This window comes from Nelumbo lutea, chromosome 1, assembly GCF_056320005.1.
Source record: "Nelumbo lutea isolate HS-2025 chromosome 1, American lotus-T2T, whole genome shotgun sequence".
Taxonomy (NCBI): domain Eukaryota; kingdom Viridiplantae; phylum Streptophyta; class Magnoliopsida; order Proteales; family Nelumbonaceae; genus Nelumbo; species Nelumbo lutea.
This window is the reverse complement of record NC_142684.1, coordinates 136,548,925-136,566,788: the sequence shown is the minus strand read 5'-3', so window position 1 is coordinate 136,566,788 and position 17,864 is coordinate 136,548,925. Positions and strand designations below refer to the sequence as shown.

The 17,864-nt window shown below is 35.7% G+C and overlaps 1 protein-coding gene and 1 long non-coding RNA gene across 4 annotated transcripts; one reads left to right on the top strand and one right to left on the bottom strand.

Annotated features, from left to right (window-relative positions):
- Nucleotides 1–6,362: 6,362 nt before the first annotated feature.
- Nucleotides 6,363–7,714, bottom strand: LOC148877808 (uncharacterized). The gene is made up of 2 exons (XR_016105190.1): nucleotides 6,853–7,714; nucleotides 6,363–6,648 (listed from the first exon to the last, which is right to left on the bottom strand). It is a non-coding gene; the product is annotated as an uncharacterized LOC148877808 (long non-coding RNA).
- Nucleotides 7,715–10,857: 3,143 nt separating this feature from the next.
- On the top strand, nucleotides 10,858–16,517 carry LOC148877807 (E3 ubiquitin-protein ligase AIRP2-like). Of its 3 annotated transcripts, XM_088944290.1 has the most exons (6): nucleotides 11,042–11,258; nucleotides 13,699–13,807; nucleotides 14,031–14,181; nucleotides 14,305–14,371; nucleotides 14,465–14,699; nucleotides 15,997–16,517. In XM_088944290.1, the coding sequence occupies exons 2-6, from the start codon at nucleotides 13,749–13,751 to the stop codon at nucleotides 16,205–16,207; spliced, it is 723 nt and encodes a 240-aa protein (XP_088800416.1). In that variant the 5' UTR covers nucleotides 11,042–11,258; nucleotides 13,699–13,748; the 3' UTR covers nucleotides 16,208–16,517. The 3 variants fall into 3 exon arrangements, with proteins under 3 accessions (XP_088800411.1, XP_088800404.1, XP_088800416.1); XM_088944285.1 differs by lacking the exon at nucleotides 13,699–13,807 and having other exon boundaries at nucleotides 10,858–11,258; XM_088944278.1 differs by lacking the exon at nucleotides 13,699–13,807 and having other exon boundaries at nucleotides 11,025–11,258; nucleotides 14,025–14,181.
- The last annotated feature ends 1,347 nt before the right edge of the window (nucleotides 16,518–17,864 follow it).

Genomic DNA, 17,864 nt, shown 5'->3' with positions numbered 1-17,864 from the left:
TAAATACTTTAGACCATTAAATTTGGACTGGTCCAATTCAATATATCTTAATGGTCTGTCCAATCCATCCAAATTGATTTTGATTCTGACAAATCCAACCAAAATCTGGTCATTAACACCTCTAATCCCAACCCATTTACAGCAACTGGAGGCCTTTGCAAAGCACTGGCTGGTGTTTAAAAGATACTCATATTCTATAAGGGAGTGATCAAATTCAATTTCCTAATAAAAAAAGGTAGCTAACTGAATTGGTTGTAGGTGATAGCTCCATGGTTGAGTTTTATTTTTATTTTTAAATTTAAGGAAAAAAAAGGTCACAAAATCCTAATGTGGTTAGGAAGCAATTTGAGCTATCAACATATTGCCAAAAATTTGATACCCGATTTGACAATCAATCCAATAAAATCCAAGCTGTGATTATATGTAATGTAATAATGCATATATAGATAGATATTATATATAATGTTTTATATTTATATACATTATATATAAATTAAAAAATATATTTTTTTAATTTTTTTATTTTAATAACAATAGAGCGGAGGTAAATTAGGATTTGGAATTTCAATAATTGGACAGGATTTAGATTAACTGATTTTAATGCGAATCCAACCTAATTACAACCCTATATAAATAGATTGTACTTTTTTTAACAAGAAATTGTATAGTTGACTTTAACCGTGTATTGAGAATATTTTTGTATTTGTATATTTTAATTTATGGGAAGATATTCCAATACATAACTACAAGTGATTGTAAGTACAATATAAATATGGTCTTGTGAGTACTGAATCTGAATTCATACAATCATCCAGAGAAAAAAAAAATGAAAAAGGCAGAAAGTTATGGGGGCCCAAATCTAAGTATCCTCCGAGTCCGACCCAAGACCCTCCACAGATGACCCTCAATCTGAAAAGTGAAAAGTGTCACTCTAATACATAAAGAAATGATCAAGGGCATTAGTGGATTAATCAAAAGAAGAGGAGAAAGAGACAAAGCAACCATGTTATCTTCAACCTGTCAACTGTTCATTTGAATTATGAGGTGGAGAAAATTGTTGCGGACGTCGACTGAGTTGGATAGCACTGCTTTCCCGTGAAAACCAACCCCACCCCCCTTTGGTTCACCGAGATCTTTTCCCATTCTCCCCCATGCATCAATACGACACTCTCCTCTGGAATTACTTTAATACCCTTCTTTCTTCAACATATTATCCAACTTTTAAATAAGGAAGCATCAATCTAATGATCTGCCTACAGCAATAAATTTTGGTGAAATCATGGTAAAAAGAACAAAGTATCAATTGTGATATCAAGAAAAGGGTGATATTTGAATCCTCAAGCCGAATATTGCTCTTTGATTCTGATGAGGGGCATTTTGGTCACCCCACTCAATTTATGGCACGTGGACGTTGTGCTGACAACAGTGTTCAAATCAGTAGGATAGTTTGATAAGTCAACAAGTGACACTCAGGTGGGCGGCTGAGATGGGGGCGAGTTCGCCTTAATTGCTCCTTACACCATGCCACCGCAGGCACCGTTGCTACAACTGTAGGAACAGCTCGCCAAACCGTGCATCATAAGACCCACAGACAAATTATAACCGCTGTGCAAATCTAGCAATTGATACACTAGCATGTCTTAAACTACAGAAACAGCTTCACCAAAGGCTCAAAGGTGTTGTCTAATGGCACCTAAACCTCAAATAGCTATAAAATGATTCCAAATCCACCAAAAAGAGGTATGCGCACTGAAGCACTCAAGCTCTCTCATACATTCTCACGAAATCCCCATTCTGACTTAAACATCGGAGTGTTCTTCTAGGTAAAACCTACCCAGGCATTATAATCCTTCTTTCTTTACAGTTCTTTCCAACTCGGACATACAGATACCAGTTCGGCTGTGCAGCTTGGCACTACCAGATCAGAACCTTGTCTGAGCCCAATTACTGGACATGAGAGAACGAGCAAATTACGCGTCATCAGATTCTTAACGCTCAGTTTGGAAAGAGTACAAATACAAATTTGTAGAGTGCAAAACGTTGTATTTTGTATGTATTTTGCACTGTATATATTTGTATTTGTACTCCTTCCAAACTGAGCCAATTGGAAGGAGTACAAATACAAATATGTACAGTACAAATCTATACAAAATATAAGGTTTTGTGCTCTACATATTTGTATTTATACTCCTTCCAAATGGAATTTAGGTGGATAATCAGATATCCAATTTGAAAAATTTACGATGCATTGGGCTCGAATTTATAAAAAGCTTAATCTTAACCCACCCAAGTTGGCACCTGATTTTGCCGATGACCCAATTGTTGAGTAGTTCACATCAGCACCCCACAGAGCCTCACATGATATCCCAATCGTGTACAAGAAACATCTTATAACAAGTACGAGAGATATTTTCAATACATGCTGAGATGTACATGTGGGATACCTGTGTAGCGCTGATATGATCTTATTGTCCAGATGGTCACTTGATACCCTCCAAGCAGGAGGCAGGGATTAAACACATGGATTTGCATTCTCTCCATGTTATGGGTCAGTGGGCCTCACGTTCACCCTGCTCTGCCCAATCGCAATTCCCCTGTAATGTAGTACCAAAGCATAAAAAAAAATGTTTATAATATTATGTATGTATTAATGTGCGTATGTATGCATGTCAAAATTTTTTGTGAAAATTACCAAATACAAAATAAATGTCCGATAGCAAGTTGATCGGTTAATTCAATAGAAAATGGAAGATAGCACTCGATTTCATTGGTATCATCCAACTAAATCCAATTCAATTGTTTACTCATTCAATGAGTGAATTTTCAGGTTCAACATATATACATATGTTGACCGGTTATGTATGTATTTATGTATAACATATGTATATATGCATGTGTGTAGTTAAGGTTATATGTATATATGTATCAACATATGTATATATACATGTGTGTAGTCAAATCGAGCTCAAATTGGACTAAGGTCAGGCTGGGTTTCGGCTACCTAAGGGTTAAGTCCGAGTCCATCCTGAAAAATGGAAAACCCATAATCTTAAACCCAGGCCCAGCGCAAAGGCTGAAAATCTAAGCCCAGTTCATACAAAATGCGGGCTAGGTCAGTTTGGACTCAGGTTGACTTATCCAAACTGCACCCCTATAAAATAGAACTGGTTGTTTTTTTTTATTTTTATTTTTTTTTTGAGAATATTGAAATCTGATATACACCTGTTTGGGTAGATTTTTTTTTTTTTTTTGAAGAAACATTATTTGGTTTTGGACCCATTTTCTGTGGAATATTTCCGAACGGAGAATCCATGGCATTCTTCTTGGTCAACTATAAAAAGATTCTATAAATATTAAAGAAGAAATTTCATAAATCCTTTAGACTGTGTTTGGTTTGAAGGAAAAATAAGAAAAAAAAAAGGAAATGCAAGAAAACCTTTACAAACTTTATATGTATTTCCCTGCCTTTCCTTTTCTTTTTTCACCTTTTTCATTAAACCAAACATAGCCTTGGGTCAATTATGAAAAAGGTTCCATCTAGATGAAACTTTAGGTACAACCACCAAAATCAAATATGCTTTTATGGGTAGGTTTATTTCATTTGATGTTTTCCTGTCAAGGTTTCAAGTATTTAATTTGTAAAAAATTTGAATATAATGTTAATAATAAATAATAGAAATTGAGAAAGCTTGTATTTTGAGGGTAGTCTTTGAACTTTCAAAATATGCCATTTTAGTACATGAACTTGTAGAAATGTACATTTTAAGTCTAACTTTGTTAAATAACATCACAATAAGAGATGAAATTACAAATTGCCCATATTCTAATTCTCTTTTTCATTATTCATTTTCTTTTTCCTTTAAACCTTGGAGCAAATTAGTGACAATAAAATAAGCTCAAGTTAGCCTATTCATTGGAGGTAGTCTAACTTTTAAACATTTACTTTGTTGGTGGTGATTTGCATTTGATGCTCAGTTTGGGAGGAGTACAAATGCAAATATATAAAGTTTTATACTATTTCGTATGTATTTACATTTATACTCCTTTCAAACTAAGCCTCCAAGGGTAGAAGAGAGATGAATAATAAAAAACGTATCATGGGTTTTTTCATAATTTTACTCCTAATGTTTAATTGAACGTAGCTAAAATCAAATTTATATGGCACATTTGAATCTACGCCCTAAAATGAAACTACCCAAATTACAGAGTGTCTATCTGCAATCCATATATTAATGTAAAATAACATAAAATCACTCAAAATTCTAGAATTTCAAAAGATTTCATTTAAGGACCCACGGCTGAAACGACCAAAACTTGAGGAATTTAAGATGTGGATCATGATTTAACTTTGACATTGGCGTAAGCAATTGCCAAGGTGGGGCCGCCTATCAAATGCCACTGACCCACCAAACCTAAAACGAATATTTGATGCATGTTGGTTGGGTGACTGAAACAATATCACAGCCCACAGGACATTTTAGCCTTTGGGAGGTAGAAGTGCATCATTTGTAAATGAATACACAAATTGAGGGCATCTTCCCAAAATTCGACTGCACCAGATGGTACCCGGCCCAAGCAGATCCGACATGCCGACTAGTACTTGCCAATAGTTACTATTGTTGACTTCTTGTATTGTATCCTTTATGAGTACGAACACTCGGTACAAACGGTGGACCGGTGGTTAAGGCGCCGAACTCCATCTACAAAGAAAACAACAACGACCCGAACCGGGATCCATATCCTTTACCTTTTAATTAATACAAATTATATAAGGCTCTCAATTGACGATTGTATCCCTCATCAGAAAGCAAAGAGATGGATTTTGGTTGTTTGGTGAAAGAATCAGTTATCAAAAGAAGCTGTGGACCAAATTGAAAGTTATCAAAGTTGTTTGGTAACAGGTCTTACTCTTGAAAAATAAAGACACAGGGAAGTGGATATCAAGATTCGGTTAGGGTTTAGGAATACAAATTAATATACAACTACCTCCGGTCTCCCTTTTTCTATTATTTTCTGGCAAACCAAATACAGCCTAAGTTTTCTATTTGGATTCCCTTTCTTTGAAAACTTTTAAATGACTAGAGTCATTAGACACCCAGATGAGCTATATAATTATCTTTCTTGTTGTTTTATGTTTTCAAGCCAATCAGTCGCACCACTTGAGCCCTCCCCGGTCTGCTTTATCTGAAGAATCCTTGAGTATTGTTGTAATAAGTTGTTGTAGGCTTGTAGCACATAAAAATATGAGAAGGATGCTGTTTTATCTAGTGGGCGTAGAAAGTTGGACGATAGGATGGTGGGAGTTCTTTTGCCACGTGGACTGACACGGTAGATTAAGATAATTTCCTCAAACGAGGAATCCTCCTCATGTGAATTAATATTTAATACTTTGCTTGTATATCCTGTGTCTAATAATATTTCAGAAATGTCCTTACACATTCTTGAATTTTCAAGTGATGTCCTAATTGACCAAAGCATATATGGAGACTGAGAGAGAGAGAGAGCACCAAATAGTCATTTAATAATAGAAATAAAATGGTAATTTTGTGGGAATTTGTACACGATTAAGAAATAAAGCTACTTATGGACTTATGGTTCTCTCTCGCTAAATTCAGATCCTCTCAATATCCCCCTCTTTATTGTTTGGAAAATTTAAAAGGAACGAAATAGGCGTGATTGGGAGGGGAAATATTCTTGCTCCTCAACAATTATTCAAAGAATCATTGTTTGAGTAAGAGAGATTCCGTTACCCTAAGCAGTTGTCTATTTGCCAAACACTTTCCCTCACCTACCTTTACCTCCCTACGATTCCAATTCGGACGGTAAGGTACAGGTTGGTTTTCGTTCAACCCCTTGCAATCGATCGTTATGTCAAATTAAATGTGGGTAGAGTTTCTCATGAGACCGAATCTGCTACTCACATTTGGCGCCTCACAGCGCGTCCTATTATGCATTGGAAACATATTCTGTATTTATTAATTATTATTCATTAGATAAATTTACAATGCACGGTGAATATGCATGTGAGGATCAGATCCCATCTCTTCACGGGAACCCTGGTTTATGTGACGAAGAAGGTGTAGTTCGGTGTGAGAATGGGGATTTTATTTGTTTTTTCAATTTTTGCGGTAAAAATAACAATCTGTATGCTGAAGCTTTGGCTCTTCTGGATGGAATTATGCTGGTCAGGTTTCTGGGTTAACATCGACTTCATGTTTTTTTTTAACTTGTAGATTTTGGTGGACATTTCCCTCTTATATTCATAGGAATTTTTTGGATGATAGTTATGGGAAAATTTTCCTCGTTTCTGGATCAGTTTTTCTTGATTCTGTATATATTTATAAGCCGGAAACCTAATGTATAAGTTTTCTAGAGGGGTAAGATTTTTATGTCTCCCTCATAGTTTTTTTTTTATTTCATAATATTTTAATAAAATTTACAGTGACCACTTCTCCACCAGAAATAAGGGTCCGTTTGGTTTGTGATCGGAATCAGAATAGGAATCCCTTGGGATTGGAATTGGAATTGGAATGGCTTATTCCCCCTACCTGTTTGGTTCAAACAGGAATCAGAATCGGATTCCGATTGATGCTGTTTGGTTTATCAAGAAGCTGAAGTCGGAATCAGCTATGATTTCCAATTTTGCCCCTAATAAAAATAAAAGAGCAGAAAATGCATGAAAATACCAAAAATGCAAAAAATTTGCAGAAAAAATGCAAAAATTACAATAATTTTGCAGCAAATTAAGAAAAAAGCATGAAAATACTCAAATTTCAGAAAAAAGCAGCAAATTCAGCAAATTTAGAAAATTCAGAAAAAATCAAAGTAAAACGTAGTAAAAGTCGTATTTACCTGAGTTGGGATTTGGCCTGGACTAGATCGATGTAGCAAGGACAAGTTTCAGTTGATTTTTCACCTTAAATTGTTTGCTGAGCCACAATGGCAATCAGAAATGTGGATGGGGACAAATCACAGGAGAAGACAACCTCACTAGCATGGACTCTGCTTGAAATCTAGAAGAAGGATGGATTCTCTCAAGTGATTTTTGTTATAGATGTTTTTTCTTAACATGTGACAAAGAACAATAACAGGGGAGTCCTTGGAAAACTGACGAAACCAATGGTAAACGACATTAAACCCAGAAGCGACGAAAAATCACTAAATATATGTAGGAAAATTGGATTCGTGTCGCTACTAGATTGTCATCTCGTCAGGGAAGACGATGAATAAGTATTCGTAAATGCTGTGCTTTGCTCACCAAAAGATTGATATGAATGATAAAGGAAATCAGGAAAAAATAGGGAAAATGGGAGGATGAGAAAGGAAAATGGGGGAAGAGAGATCAAAAGAGAGGGATTTCGGTCCAATCTGCAGCTACAACGACCATTGCATCGGCAAGGACAAAACAGATGGAGGGAATGTGAGAAGAAGAAGATAGGAAAGAGAGAAGAGGTTGACCTCCTCACCGGAGATGAGGTTGACAGCAATAACAGCAACGGCATGGGATTCTTCCTTCTCACCGCAACTCAATCGCAAGTTGAATTGGTGGGGTTTTTTTGTCTAAAAAGAAAAAAAATAATGAAAATTAATAGCGGAATGAGAATCACATTCCGGGGGAGGGGGTTGGGAATGGCTTCCCATTCTGATCGACCAAACATCTGGAATTGGAATAAACAATTCCGATTCTGATTCTAGGGTCCTATTCCCTCAAACCAAACAAACTCTAAATTTTGGGGTTTAAAAAACCAAAGAATTAAAGCTACTTATGAGATCAGACGTGGGGTGGAAAAAAAAGGAGTGCTACATTTGCACAAGTTATATTTAGTACCCATTTGGGAGGGCTTTTACAGCAGCTTTTGGCGACCCACACAGAAAGCATGTTTGACTAAAAATCCTGGAAAGTTAAAAATACACTATACATGAGCTGAGAAATTGATTTCCATTTAACGCTATTTTAGATAGCTTCAAAGCAACTCAGTCAACACAGCAGAATCAATGCTGCTGAAGCCCACCCAAACAGGCTCAGGGAGAGCGCTATATATGGGTATATGAAGCAAAAGAAGAAAAAAAAAAAGTTCTATTTACAGAGAGAAGAGTTGAAAAAGGGAGATCCAACTTAGCGAATCCCCCCAAAACGAAGCTCTAATGTCAAGAAGGTCAAATGGTTAAAAGAGCTCTTCTTCTGCTAACAATGTATTTTTGGCAGTTAGCCTTGGGAAGAGCCGTGTATTGGAAATTGGAATTAGTACAAGGAACTAGTTTGCAGCTTACCAATTATATATAGTAGCAACGTGGCGTGAATGTGTTTACAAGTGGAAGTGGCGATGTAAAAAATATAGAGCACCCGTTACAAATGATTTTTAATCAGCTCCATATATATATATATGTCACCCATGTAGGGTGCAACTTGGGCTATACTAGGTTGAGCATTTGTTAAATTTTAAATGGATCGATAGAGTGAAAATTTTTTAAACTGAATACTTGATTTACATTAATCCCAACCAAGATTCTTTGGGGGAGGTGAGAAAGTAAAATAGCATACAAGTTTGACAAGTTTACAAGCCATCTATACACCCCCTCAAGTTTAACCAAATATTCAGCTTAGCCCTCCCCAATACGACTTGAAAAGTTAAACCTGATCCAACCAAAGAGATGAACTGATTCTCTATGTTTACATATAATTATGTAGTTCAATATGACATATTGCATTGAAATTACACTTAACATGTTACTCCTAATCGAGTCTTATGGGTCGGGCTTTCATAAACCTGCTCAATAAATTCATCGTGACTTTTTATACCTAAACCCTAGACTATATAGTCACTAGTAACTTTATGTACTCTTAGTATCTTATTACATGACTAATTTATTAGTCTACCCCCAATTAAGTGCCAAACCCCTACAGTGATCACCCTACTTCTGCCCTTAACAAATTTGGTTAATTTCTCCAAAACATATACATTTTATATCAATCACAAATAAAGCACTAAGAATGAAAATTAAATTTGAGACATGAAGAGGTTAATGAGTTACAATCATCCGTAGGTAGCATTTGGTAAAATTGAACTCTAATGTCTAAGAAAGCAAGAAAAACGTATCTAAAGTGTGATTCTAGACTCTAAAAAGCTAAAGTTTGGTTTTTTGCTTCTATCCTCTAAATGTAGTCAAACTGGTTGATGAGTATCTGAATGCAGTTATATTTGAAGATATATTGTTTTCAGATTTACTCCTATGCTGGTTGAAAGTATTGATATGTATCATACAATATCACAGAATACATATTGCTTTTGGGGTTCGAAATGCAAAATACAAATACAAGGATTTATGGAGGTTCTATAGGTTTAGACATTATAACCCCTCTTAACATTTTGATTCTTGAAATATTGGATTGATAATATCAAAGAGAGAGAGAGAGAGTTGAGGTTTGAAAACTTGTGATGTGCCATTTTTGTCTATTGTGATTATCAATTATTTGAACCATACCCCTATGAACTTATTGGCTTTTTTGTATCAATAATGAGAAAAAAAAAGGAAAAATTGGAAAGAAAAATAATTCAGCAGTAATACTAGTTCCATCAAATAAAAAGAAGCAAAAGAAAGGCATCATTGTGAAAGAAAGTCAAGGTTTTAGGTAAGAGTAAAAGATATAGATTAAAGGACATGTTTTGAAACAAAAAGTCATAAAACACCTCTTAACTCACTAACAGGTAGATAGACATCTGAGCTATTATTAAGAGGAATCTTAAATATTAGTAAAAATTATATTGTACTCCATCTCAGAATTTTAAATTCTACTACAGACCAACAATAATTCAAAATTTTAAATACCTTCACTTATAACACCAATACCTGCCCATGTATTAGCATCAATTTTGAGCTGACACATACTCTACCCGAACTGTATGTTAGAACTAAAGTTTATTAGGGTGGACAAAACAATCAAAACCTCTAAAAATCAAGAGTCAGCTCAGATATTATTTCAATGAATGTCTTTTTTTTTTTTTTATTTCTTTTGAAAGGCTACGCAACGGAATAGTCTATCTCCAACCCATAACCCCCCCAACCTAGATGCAAGCGGGATTTAATCCCAAGTCTCCGCTACAACCAATAGGGGATCTTACCGACCGTTGGTTGGCACCTTGGAAAGAATGCCCATTTGGTGCAAACAAATGAGCCCTATAGACCACTACAAAACTCCAAAGCATACCAGGAATTTAGGATGTGTTTGGGTACAGTGGCATTGCATTACTGTTCTTGATCAACATAAATTTGTGAGAAATAAGTACTGCTATATCATATATGAGTGTGATTCCAACTAAAATAATGTATATTTGTAAAGAACATCAAATTCAACGTTTTGAATAAAAATAACAATTTATATTGATCAATTTAAAAACATTTTAAGTAAAAGCTCTCTCTTACACAAATTTACATTCAACAACTCAAAAAATAAAAACAAACTATGCCACTGTACCAAACACCTCCTTAGTTAAATACACAACAACAAAACCAAAGAGATTATCTTGAACGGTCCCACTCATTACTACCATCATTTATATATGTTGTATATAACGTAGTTGGTCCATAAATTCGGACCCTACCCAAAAATTAAACTTACATTATGACTGCAATATTCTACAAATTCTAAGCTTAGAATCTCTGACCGAAAAGAGGTTATCGGATTGTTTGATCATTTGGTCCGGATGTTGGAGAGCCCGGAAAGGTTTGGACGGTACACTGTAATCAGTTCTCAATGCGTCTTCCAAAATGGAAATAGGAAGGGCATTTCCGTTATTTGGACCGGACATGGAGGGTGATTATTTGGCCAATGGATCCTCCATCATCCCAGCGTGGAGGGAAAGCTACCGAAAGCTGAGCAGTAGTGGATAAGAGTGTCAAGCGTAAATATCTTCCGGTCGACGTCCATCCACTTCGACGCTATTCTTTTGACGCCGTCGTGACACCCTTTTTTCCACGTGGCGACCCATTGATGTCCAGTCTTCTCTTCTTCTCTTTTCTTTCAAAAAGAAGAAGCGTAGAAGGTAGAAGAAAAACCAGTGAGACTCTGAAGAGAGAGGGGGAAGAGAGAGAAAGAGAGAGGGTGGGGGAGAAATTCAGGGTTTTGGCGGAGGGAGCGTTAGATGGTCTGTGCTTGATTCCCTAGAATTTGGGAGGGAGATGTACTTTGGTTCCATGCGAAAATCCTTTAAGGATTCCCTGAAAGTTCTTGAAGCGGACATTCAGCATGCCAATACACTGTAAGTGTTCTAGTACTTTTTTATATTTTAATTTCTTTCAGAAATGTTGTTTCTGTGTTGAATTCGCTTTGTATATGTTTTATCTGTTTGATTTTACTTTTCCAAATTTCTGCTGAAAATATCGGTTATCGTTGTGGTTCGAAGACGATGATTTTTGCCTCCCCTGCCCCCCTTTTTTTCTTGAAATTTCATGTCTTTCAAGTCCCTTTTCCGAAAGGCTTCGTTTTTTTTCCCATCCAACTGCTGCTTGGAATTGATGCTTTGTGTAAAAGCCATAACTTTTAATGTTAATAAGCTTCTGTGTTCCTTAATTCCTTTTTGGTCTTTGCCCTATTGAGAAATAATTTTTGGTTGGAGTATTTTCATTTTGCTCTCTCAAGTTATTTCTTTCTCCAACTCCTAGTTGTTATAGCTCTTGAATGCGTGCTTATTTTCTTCTTTTTCTACATCCTATCCGTGATTTTGTTTTTTTTGGTTTGTTAATGTCGGTATGATAAGCAAGTTTCTTCTTCTAGTCTCCTGTGTTTTTGGCCCTCCCTCCTTAGATTTTCAAAGATCTCTCTACCGCAATTCGTTGGGACTTGCAATGTTCATAAAATTTCTATGTTTTCTATTCAAATTAATGCTTTCAGGTTTAATTTCCGTTATCTTATGATCGATTCTCAATATCTTTCTGTACGATGCCAATATGAGATTGCTTTCATCCAGAAGTTTTCTTCTCTTGTTTTCTTCATAGGAAGCTGTGACTCTTTTGCCTCTTGTAGGCCTTGATGGTTGCAATGCCCCTTGCTTCCGTTTCTCTTTGAAGTCTTTTGACCCATAAAAGACATTCTTATCCTAGTAATATACTTATCTCAGCTTTTTCTTTGTTAATAACTGGACATTCTGAGTCTTCTTCAGTATCAACACTTTTAACTGTTTGAAAAATCTTTTGACCGAGTACTGATCAAAAGATCTTTTGACTGAAGCCGAGAAAACTGTTGCTCATAGTACAAATTTCGACATGGAATCCATGGAAAAACATTACTAGAACTTGTATCAGGCTTCCTACCAACTCAACAAAAGCCTTGTCCCAACTTTACGGGGTCAGTTATTTGAATCCTGTTCTGTCGTTCTTCTCTGTTCAGTGCCATATCCATTGATAAATTATGGGTGCTCAAATAATTTTTTTAGTGTTTAAATCATTTTTTAGCTCTTCTAAATCCTTCAACTTGCAACAGACCACATCTTACTGGTGCTGTTGATGTGCACTGAATCATGAAGCATATAGAATGTTAATAAATAGAAGAGACAACGTGAAACATATAAAAGGCTATGCCAATAGATAATGATTTTGAGCATCTCTGCAGGTTCAATAGTTCAAGTGTCTTAGCTTACATGTGAGGGTATGTTTTATGGAATGGTGGAACCATAAATTATAGGCTTGAGTTTCTAGTTTACTTACCTCACAAAGAAGAGATGAATAAGGAGAATGTTGTTGACAGGGAATGGGACAAGTGTTTGAAAGCAATCTGATTTTTTATTTCACACATTTGGACATGATTCATTGACACTTGTTTTGCTTGCTTGGATTCATATGCTAGTGCCAGTGGACTGTGGGCTGATTCTGGTTATGACGTAGCTGCAACATCATAGTGTGATATTTGTATGCTTAGAGAATTAAGAATGCTTGCCTTGCATTTGCTGTTTAAGATGATGCTTGAAATTGCTTGATGAAAGCAGTGGGTCTCCATTTTGCTTAAAGAACCATGTTGTGCATCCTCCAATATACTTTCCTGTCTTAAAAGAACTTTGTTCAACACTTGGAAGTTTGGGAAATTTTGGAAAGCTAGGGCTTGCGCTAGATGGATTACCAGGGGAATGAGTACCATGGCTGATGGTCTTGCCAACTTAGGAATATGGAACTTTTTTCTAGTAGGGAGAGATGCTTTTCTATATTTTGTGCATGAACCAATGTAGATGATCTCTTGTGCTTTCCTGCTTTTTATGTATAATATGTTACTAGAAAAAAACCTATGTTGTAGTGGGAACTTATCCACTTGACTTCAGAGAGACTTATGTGATGTGGGATGCTTGTTGAACAATGCAAATTGTGTAAATTTCATCATTTTAGTGGAGTAGACAAGATTAAGCTCTTGAAGATTCTGTAAGTACACAACATAAGTAGCCATTTCAAGTTTGAGAATTATTAAGTAGTGATAATAACAGGAGGCTTCAAGGTAGGCTTTGATTTGCAAATAGGAAATTTTTCAAAGCAACAGATTTGCTTCCCATAAAAGAGACTGCAGGGGAAATGTAGTTATGAGGAAAAAGATAAAAGGGTTATTATTCAATGTTGGTCCCAGATATCTGGTACTGGATACAGACCTGACCTTTAGCATTCTTTTTTTTTTCTTTTTCTTTTTCTTTTTCTTTTTTTTTTTTTTTTTTTTGTGCACAGAGTGGCTGCTTGCAGACTTCAACACGTTCTCATGCTTGCAGTCCAAGAATATGTGGGAAAAAAAGATATTATCTCTTTTAAATTTAGTGTTTTGCTACTTTCAAAAACGGTATCATTTATCAATTATTCAAAGAAGCTATTGGTGTTGTTTACTTTTAAGGCTTCAGGTCTTTTTAATCAGTTCCCTTTAAAATGCATTTTTATCTTCTTCTTTCTTCTTATAAAGGCTAACTCTTTCTTTTTCATTGTTCATTATTCATGTATTCTTCTGTTTCAAACAAGCTTGTTAGCATCTTCTAGTCCATTTACTAATTTGTTAAGGAAAGTTATAGGGCGTCAGATTTTCCAAGGGAATATGATGGTGCTTGCCTTCAGATGAGAATGTCATACAGCCCTGCTGCACATCTATTTCTTTTTCTAGTGCAGTGGACAGACTGCCACCTTGCCGGTGCTCTTGGACTGCTAAGGATCTTGATTTATAAGGTCAACATCCATTTCCTTTCACCCTTTACTTTTGTTGTGAATAGCTTCTTTGCTTGGTTGAATTTCTAGGAAACTTTACTTGCTTTTCTATTACAAGTTTGGTTATCCAATTTCATGCTACAGGTCTATGTGGATGGAACAACAACCATGTCTGTCCATGAAAGAAAAGCAAGTATTAGAGAGTTCTATGGTAATATTACAGATATAGGCTAAATATAGCAGTTAATCTTTAACTGATGTAGCATGTTGCGTTGTTTTCTTACCGGATGTCCTATTGTGCCAGCTGTAATTTTCCCCTCGTTACTGCAACTTCAACAAGGTATTACTGATATGGAAGATAAAAGGCAGAAGGCAGTGTGTATGGAGAGGTACAGAAGAAGAGATGATGAAGATTGCAGGCAGTTTTCAGAGATAGATGTTGAAAGGGAAGAAGAATGTGGAATTTGCATGGAGATGAACAGTAAGATTGTTTTGCCCAACTGCAATCATGCTATGTGCATGAAGTGCTTCCGTGAATGGTACTCATGTCTACTCTCTTACTCTATCATCCATGAACTTACTAGCAATTTCCCTGATCCTACAGGGTACATCAACCTTGAAGTTTGTTATTCAACAAACTAGTTAGAGTAGACATTTTGCTCTATTATTTGAAATCCCATCATGTCTCACATCTTTTCTTTTTCTCACGGATAACATATTGCAGTGTTTTCATAATTTCTCATTTGTACTGCTCTTTTACAAGGGGACATGTACATGCACATATGGCCAATATGCACATATTTATACAAATAATTTATGGGTTTATTTTTCTTCTTCATGATTTTGCATATGTAGTTTTATATGCAATGTCACATTCACATATGTTATTTCAGCATGGAACATCTTCACCCAAAAAAGCATGGAATAAAAATATAAGTTTGTACAATCTTTTTTACCAACACACCTAGTCCAGACACTGAAATTATTGGTTGGTTAAACTTATCTCTGGGTTTATAAATGAAGCTTGCGTGCTATAACTTGCTTTTTTTTCACCGGATGATTATTCAATGAACCGAAAGGAGCTATTTGATTAGAGTGGTTTTTGACTTAGGAATTTGTAGTGTAGCAATGGAGTATGAACAATCCAAAGGGTAAGCATGGATTTCCATGCTAATCGTCACAACATCAGGTAACACATCAGAAAGAGATTGATGAGGTAACAGCCGCTGTTTAAAGATAACAGCTAAGTGATTCTGTGTTGTGTTATACCACATACAATGACAACAAATACTGACCATTATCAACCATGATAGCCATTATGATGACGGTTTGCATGATTTTTTATGTTTTTGGGTGCTAAAATGCCAATAAACAGTTACTTGCTAAAATGTAAAATAATTACTTTATTTGAAAAAATAAGTTGTGTTTCTTTAGGTGTGTCAGTACCTTGTGATTATAGTCCACCATTAATCCCATCATTTCTGGCACTTGGATCAATATTTTTCAATTTTGTGATACTCGAGCATTTTTCCACAGTAAATCCATCCAATTCAGCCTTCTCTGAAGACAAGTTCCCGCCTGCTAATTTCCTGTCTATTGCCTGGCCTTAGAAGGTTTCCTTGTATTTGGATGGAAGTCTTTCTGCTGGTGCTATGTGCGTGGGAGTGCTTAAAATAGGATTTCTTCTTTGGGTGGAAAACTTCTGAAAATCATGGGTGTTCGCACTAATGTTAGCTTGTAATCATAGAAACCAATATTGCTTCGCTAATTTGTTTTGCTTTATTATTTTAAATACGTTGAGGTGTGAAAGTAAACTTCAGGTGACAAATTGTGCAGGCATTCAAGATCGCAGTCATGCCCCTTCTGCCGGGACAGTCTTAAGAGAGTGAACTCAGGTGATCTTTGGGTCTTTACTGACAGCAGGGACGTAGTAGACATGGCAACCCTTACCAGGGAGAACCTGAGGAGGCTCTTCATGTACATAGAAAAGCTGCCCTTGATCGTCCCTGATACTGTTTTTGACACCTATGACTGCCATGTAAAATAAGGATCCACCAATAGGGTTTGATGTTTGTACCCAACATCTATTTTGTTGTCCTACTTATCTGCGCCTCACCTTCATTTTGGTCAGTAAGGAGCAAAAATTTGCTTTGGCTGATTTAGGTAGGAAACTATAAGTCTAGAAGTGCTTCTTCCCATTGTCTGATTGAAAGAACCCGCCTAATTTATTGTAGAGAGGGCAGGGTGATTTAAGGCAGGTAGCTCCATGGGGAGGCTCTGTAAATTGTAACTAGAGGGCTCTGTATATGCCTGTACAGACTTTTGTCCATAAAAGCAGAGGATTCTCATTTCCGTGCTGTTTACTTGTTAATATGTGGCATTTTTGCCAGGTCTATAACTATATTATTCACCGAGTTTGGTTTGCTTAAGAACTCGTCCAGCCTATAGAAAGTATAACTAGCTTATTTCTGTTGTGTAACATGGGTTAGTACACCAAACCAAAAGTAAATATTAAACACGTACAGCTGTATTTACTATTTAGCATGCATTCAAAGAATTTGTTCTGATGAATAAATTGTGATTCTAAGAATTGAAAATTGCACTGAACTGAATGGAATGGTGAAACAGGATTCCTGTAGCCCTTTATGGTTGAAGGCTTGATGATGATGATTCCAACAATTGAAAATCGTTGAAACGGATTCCTTTTTCTGGTCTCAAAGCTCATTCCAAGAATTGATTATTTCTTAGCTTCAAAATGGTATCTGTTTGGATCAGAACGTTAATTTTATCAATAAAAAAAGAGTTCCTGACCCAAACATAACCCATTCTTCAAATAGTGATTCTTCGAATCCGAAATTTTACCAAACGGAGCATTGTTACTGGTAGACTTGTTCAATGGGGCAGATTGACCTGATCTTTGTGGAGCTTGGACATGTTTTTTGGTATTTTCTTTCAGGCTCAAGATCGAAGCCCAATGGCTTGAAGTTGAATGTATTTGGCTTGGCCTGCCCATAAATTGATGAACATGTCCAATTACCGGTAAATCCGGGAATAGTAGGATTTTTGGTAATACATTTGATATTAAACGACAAAATCGTGAAAATACTCATTCAAAATTTTGTATTCTTTTGTAGTTTTTTTTTTTTTTTTTTTTTTTGTAATTTCCTCTTTTCTTTATTTGCAATTTCATGCATCTTTATTGTATTTTTTTCAATTTATTTTGTGTTTTATTTTTTTGCAATTTTCAGTATGCTCCCTATATTTTACTTTTTCTTTGTCTGCAAAATTTTCAAATTTATTTTGTTTGTCCTCTTTTCTACAATTATTGTTTTTTTGTAGTTTATTCAATTTCCTACTTTTACTTTATTTTTTATTATTTTTGTTGTATTTATCAATTTTCTGCAATAGGGTCGCATAAATAAATTGATATATTTTAGAAGAGGGTCTACATATATTTTAGAAGAGTGTTTCATAAGGACAGTTTGGAATTTTAAAAATGTTTAAACATGCACGCGAATACACGATAATCACGATTAAGAATGGGAACGGGGTGGGATGGAGTTAAATCAGCGGGAAGATATTCTCAATACAAGGTTGGGATTAAGTATAGAAGATGATGAGACATTATGGGAAGATATTCTCAATACAAGGTTGGGATGTGCGGTGGATCATTGTGGGGAGTCCCCTTGTGAGGAGCTGATGTG

Excerpts from the sequence above, each read along its gene's own strand:
- LOC148877807 (XM_088944278.1), top strand. The coding sequence starts at position 11,179 with ATGTACTTTGGTTCCATGCGAAAATCCTTTAAGGATTCCCTGAAAGTT. Across the intron at positions 14,182-14,304 it reads TAAGGATCTTGATTTATAAG|GTCTATGTGGATGGAACAAC; the intron begins GTCAACATCCAT and ends TTCATGCTACAG. Across the intron at positions 14,700-15,996 it reads ATGAAGTGCTTCCGTGAATG|GCATTCAAGATCGCAGTCAT; the intron begins GTACTCATGTCT and ends CAAATTGTGCAG.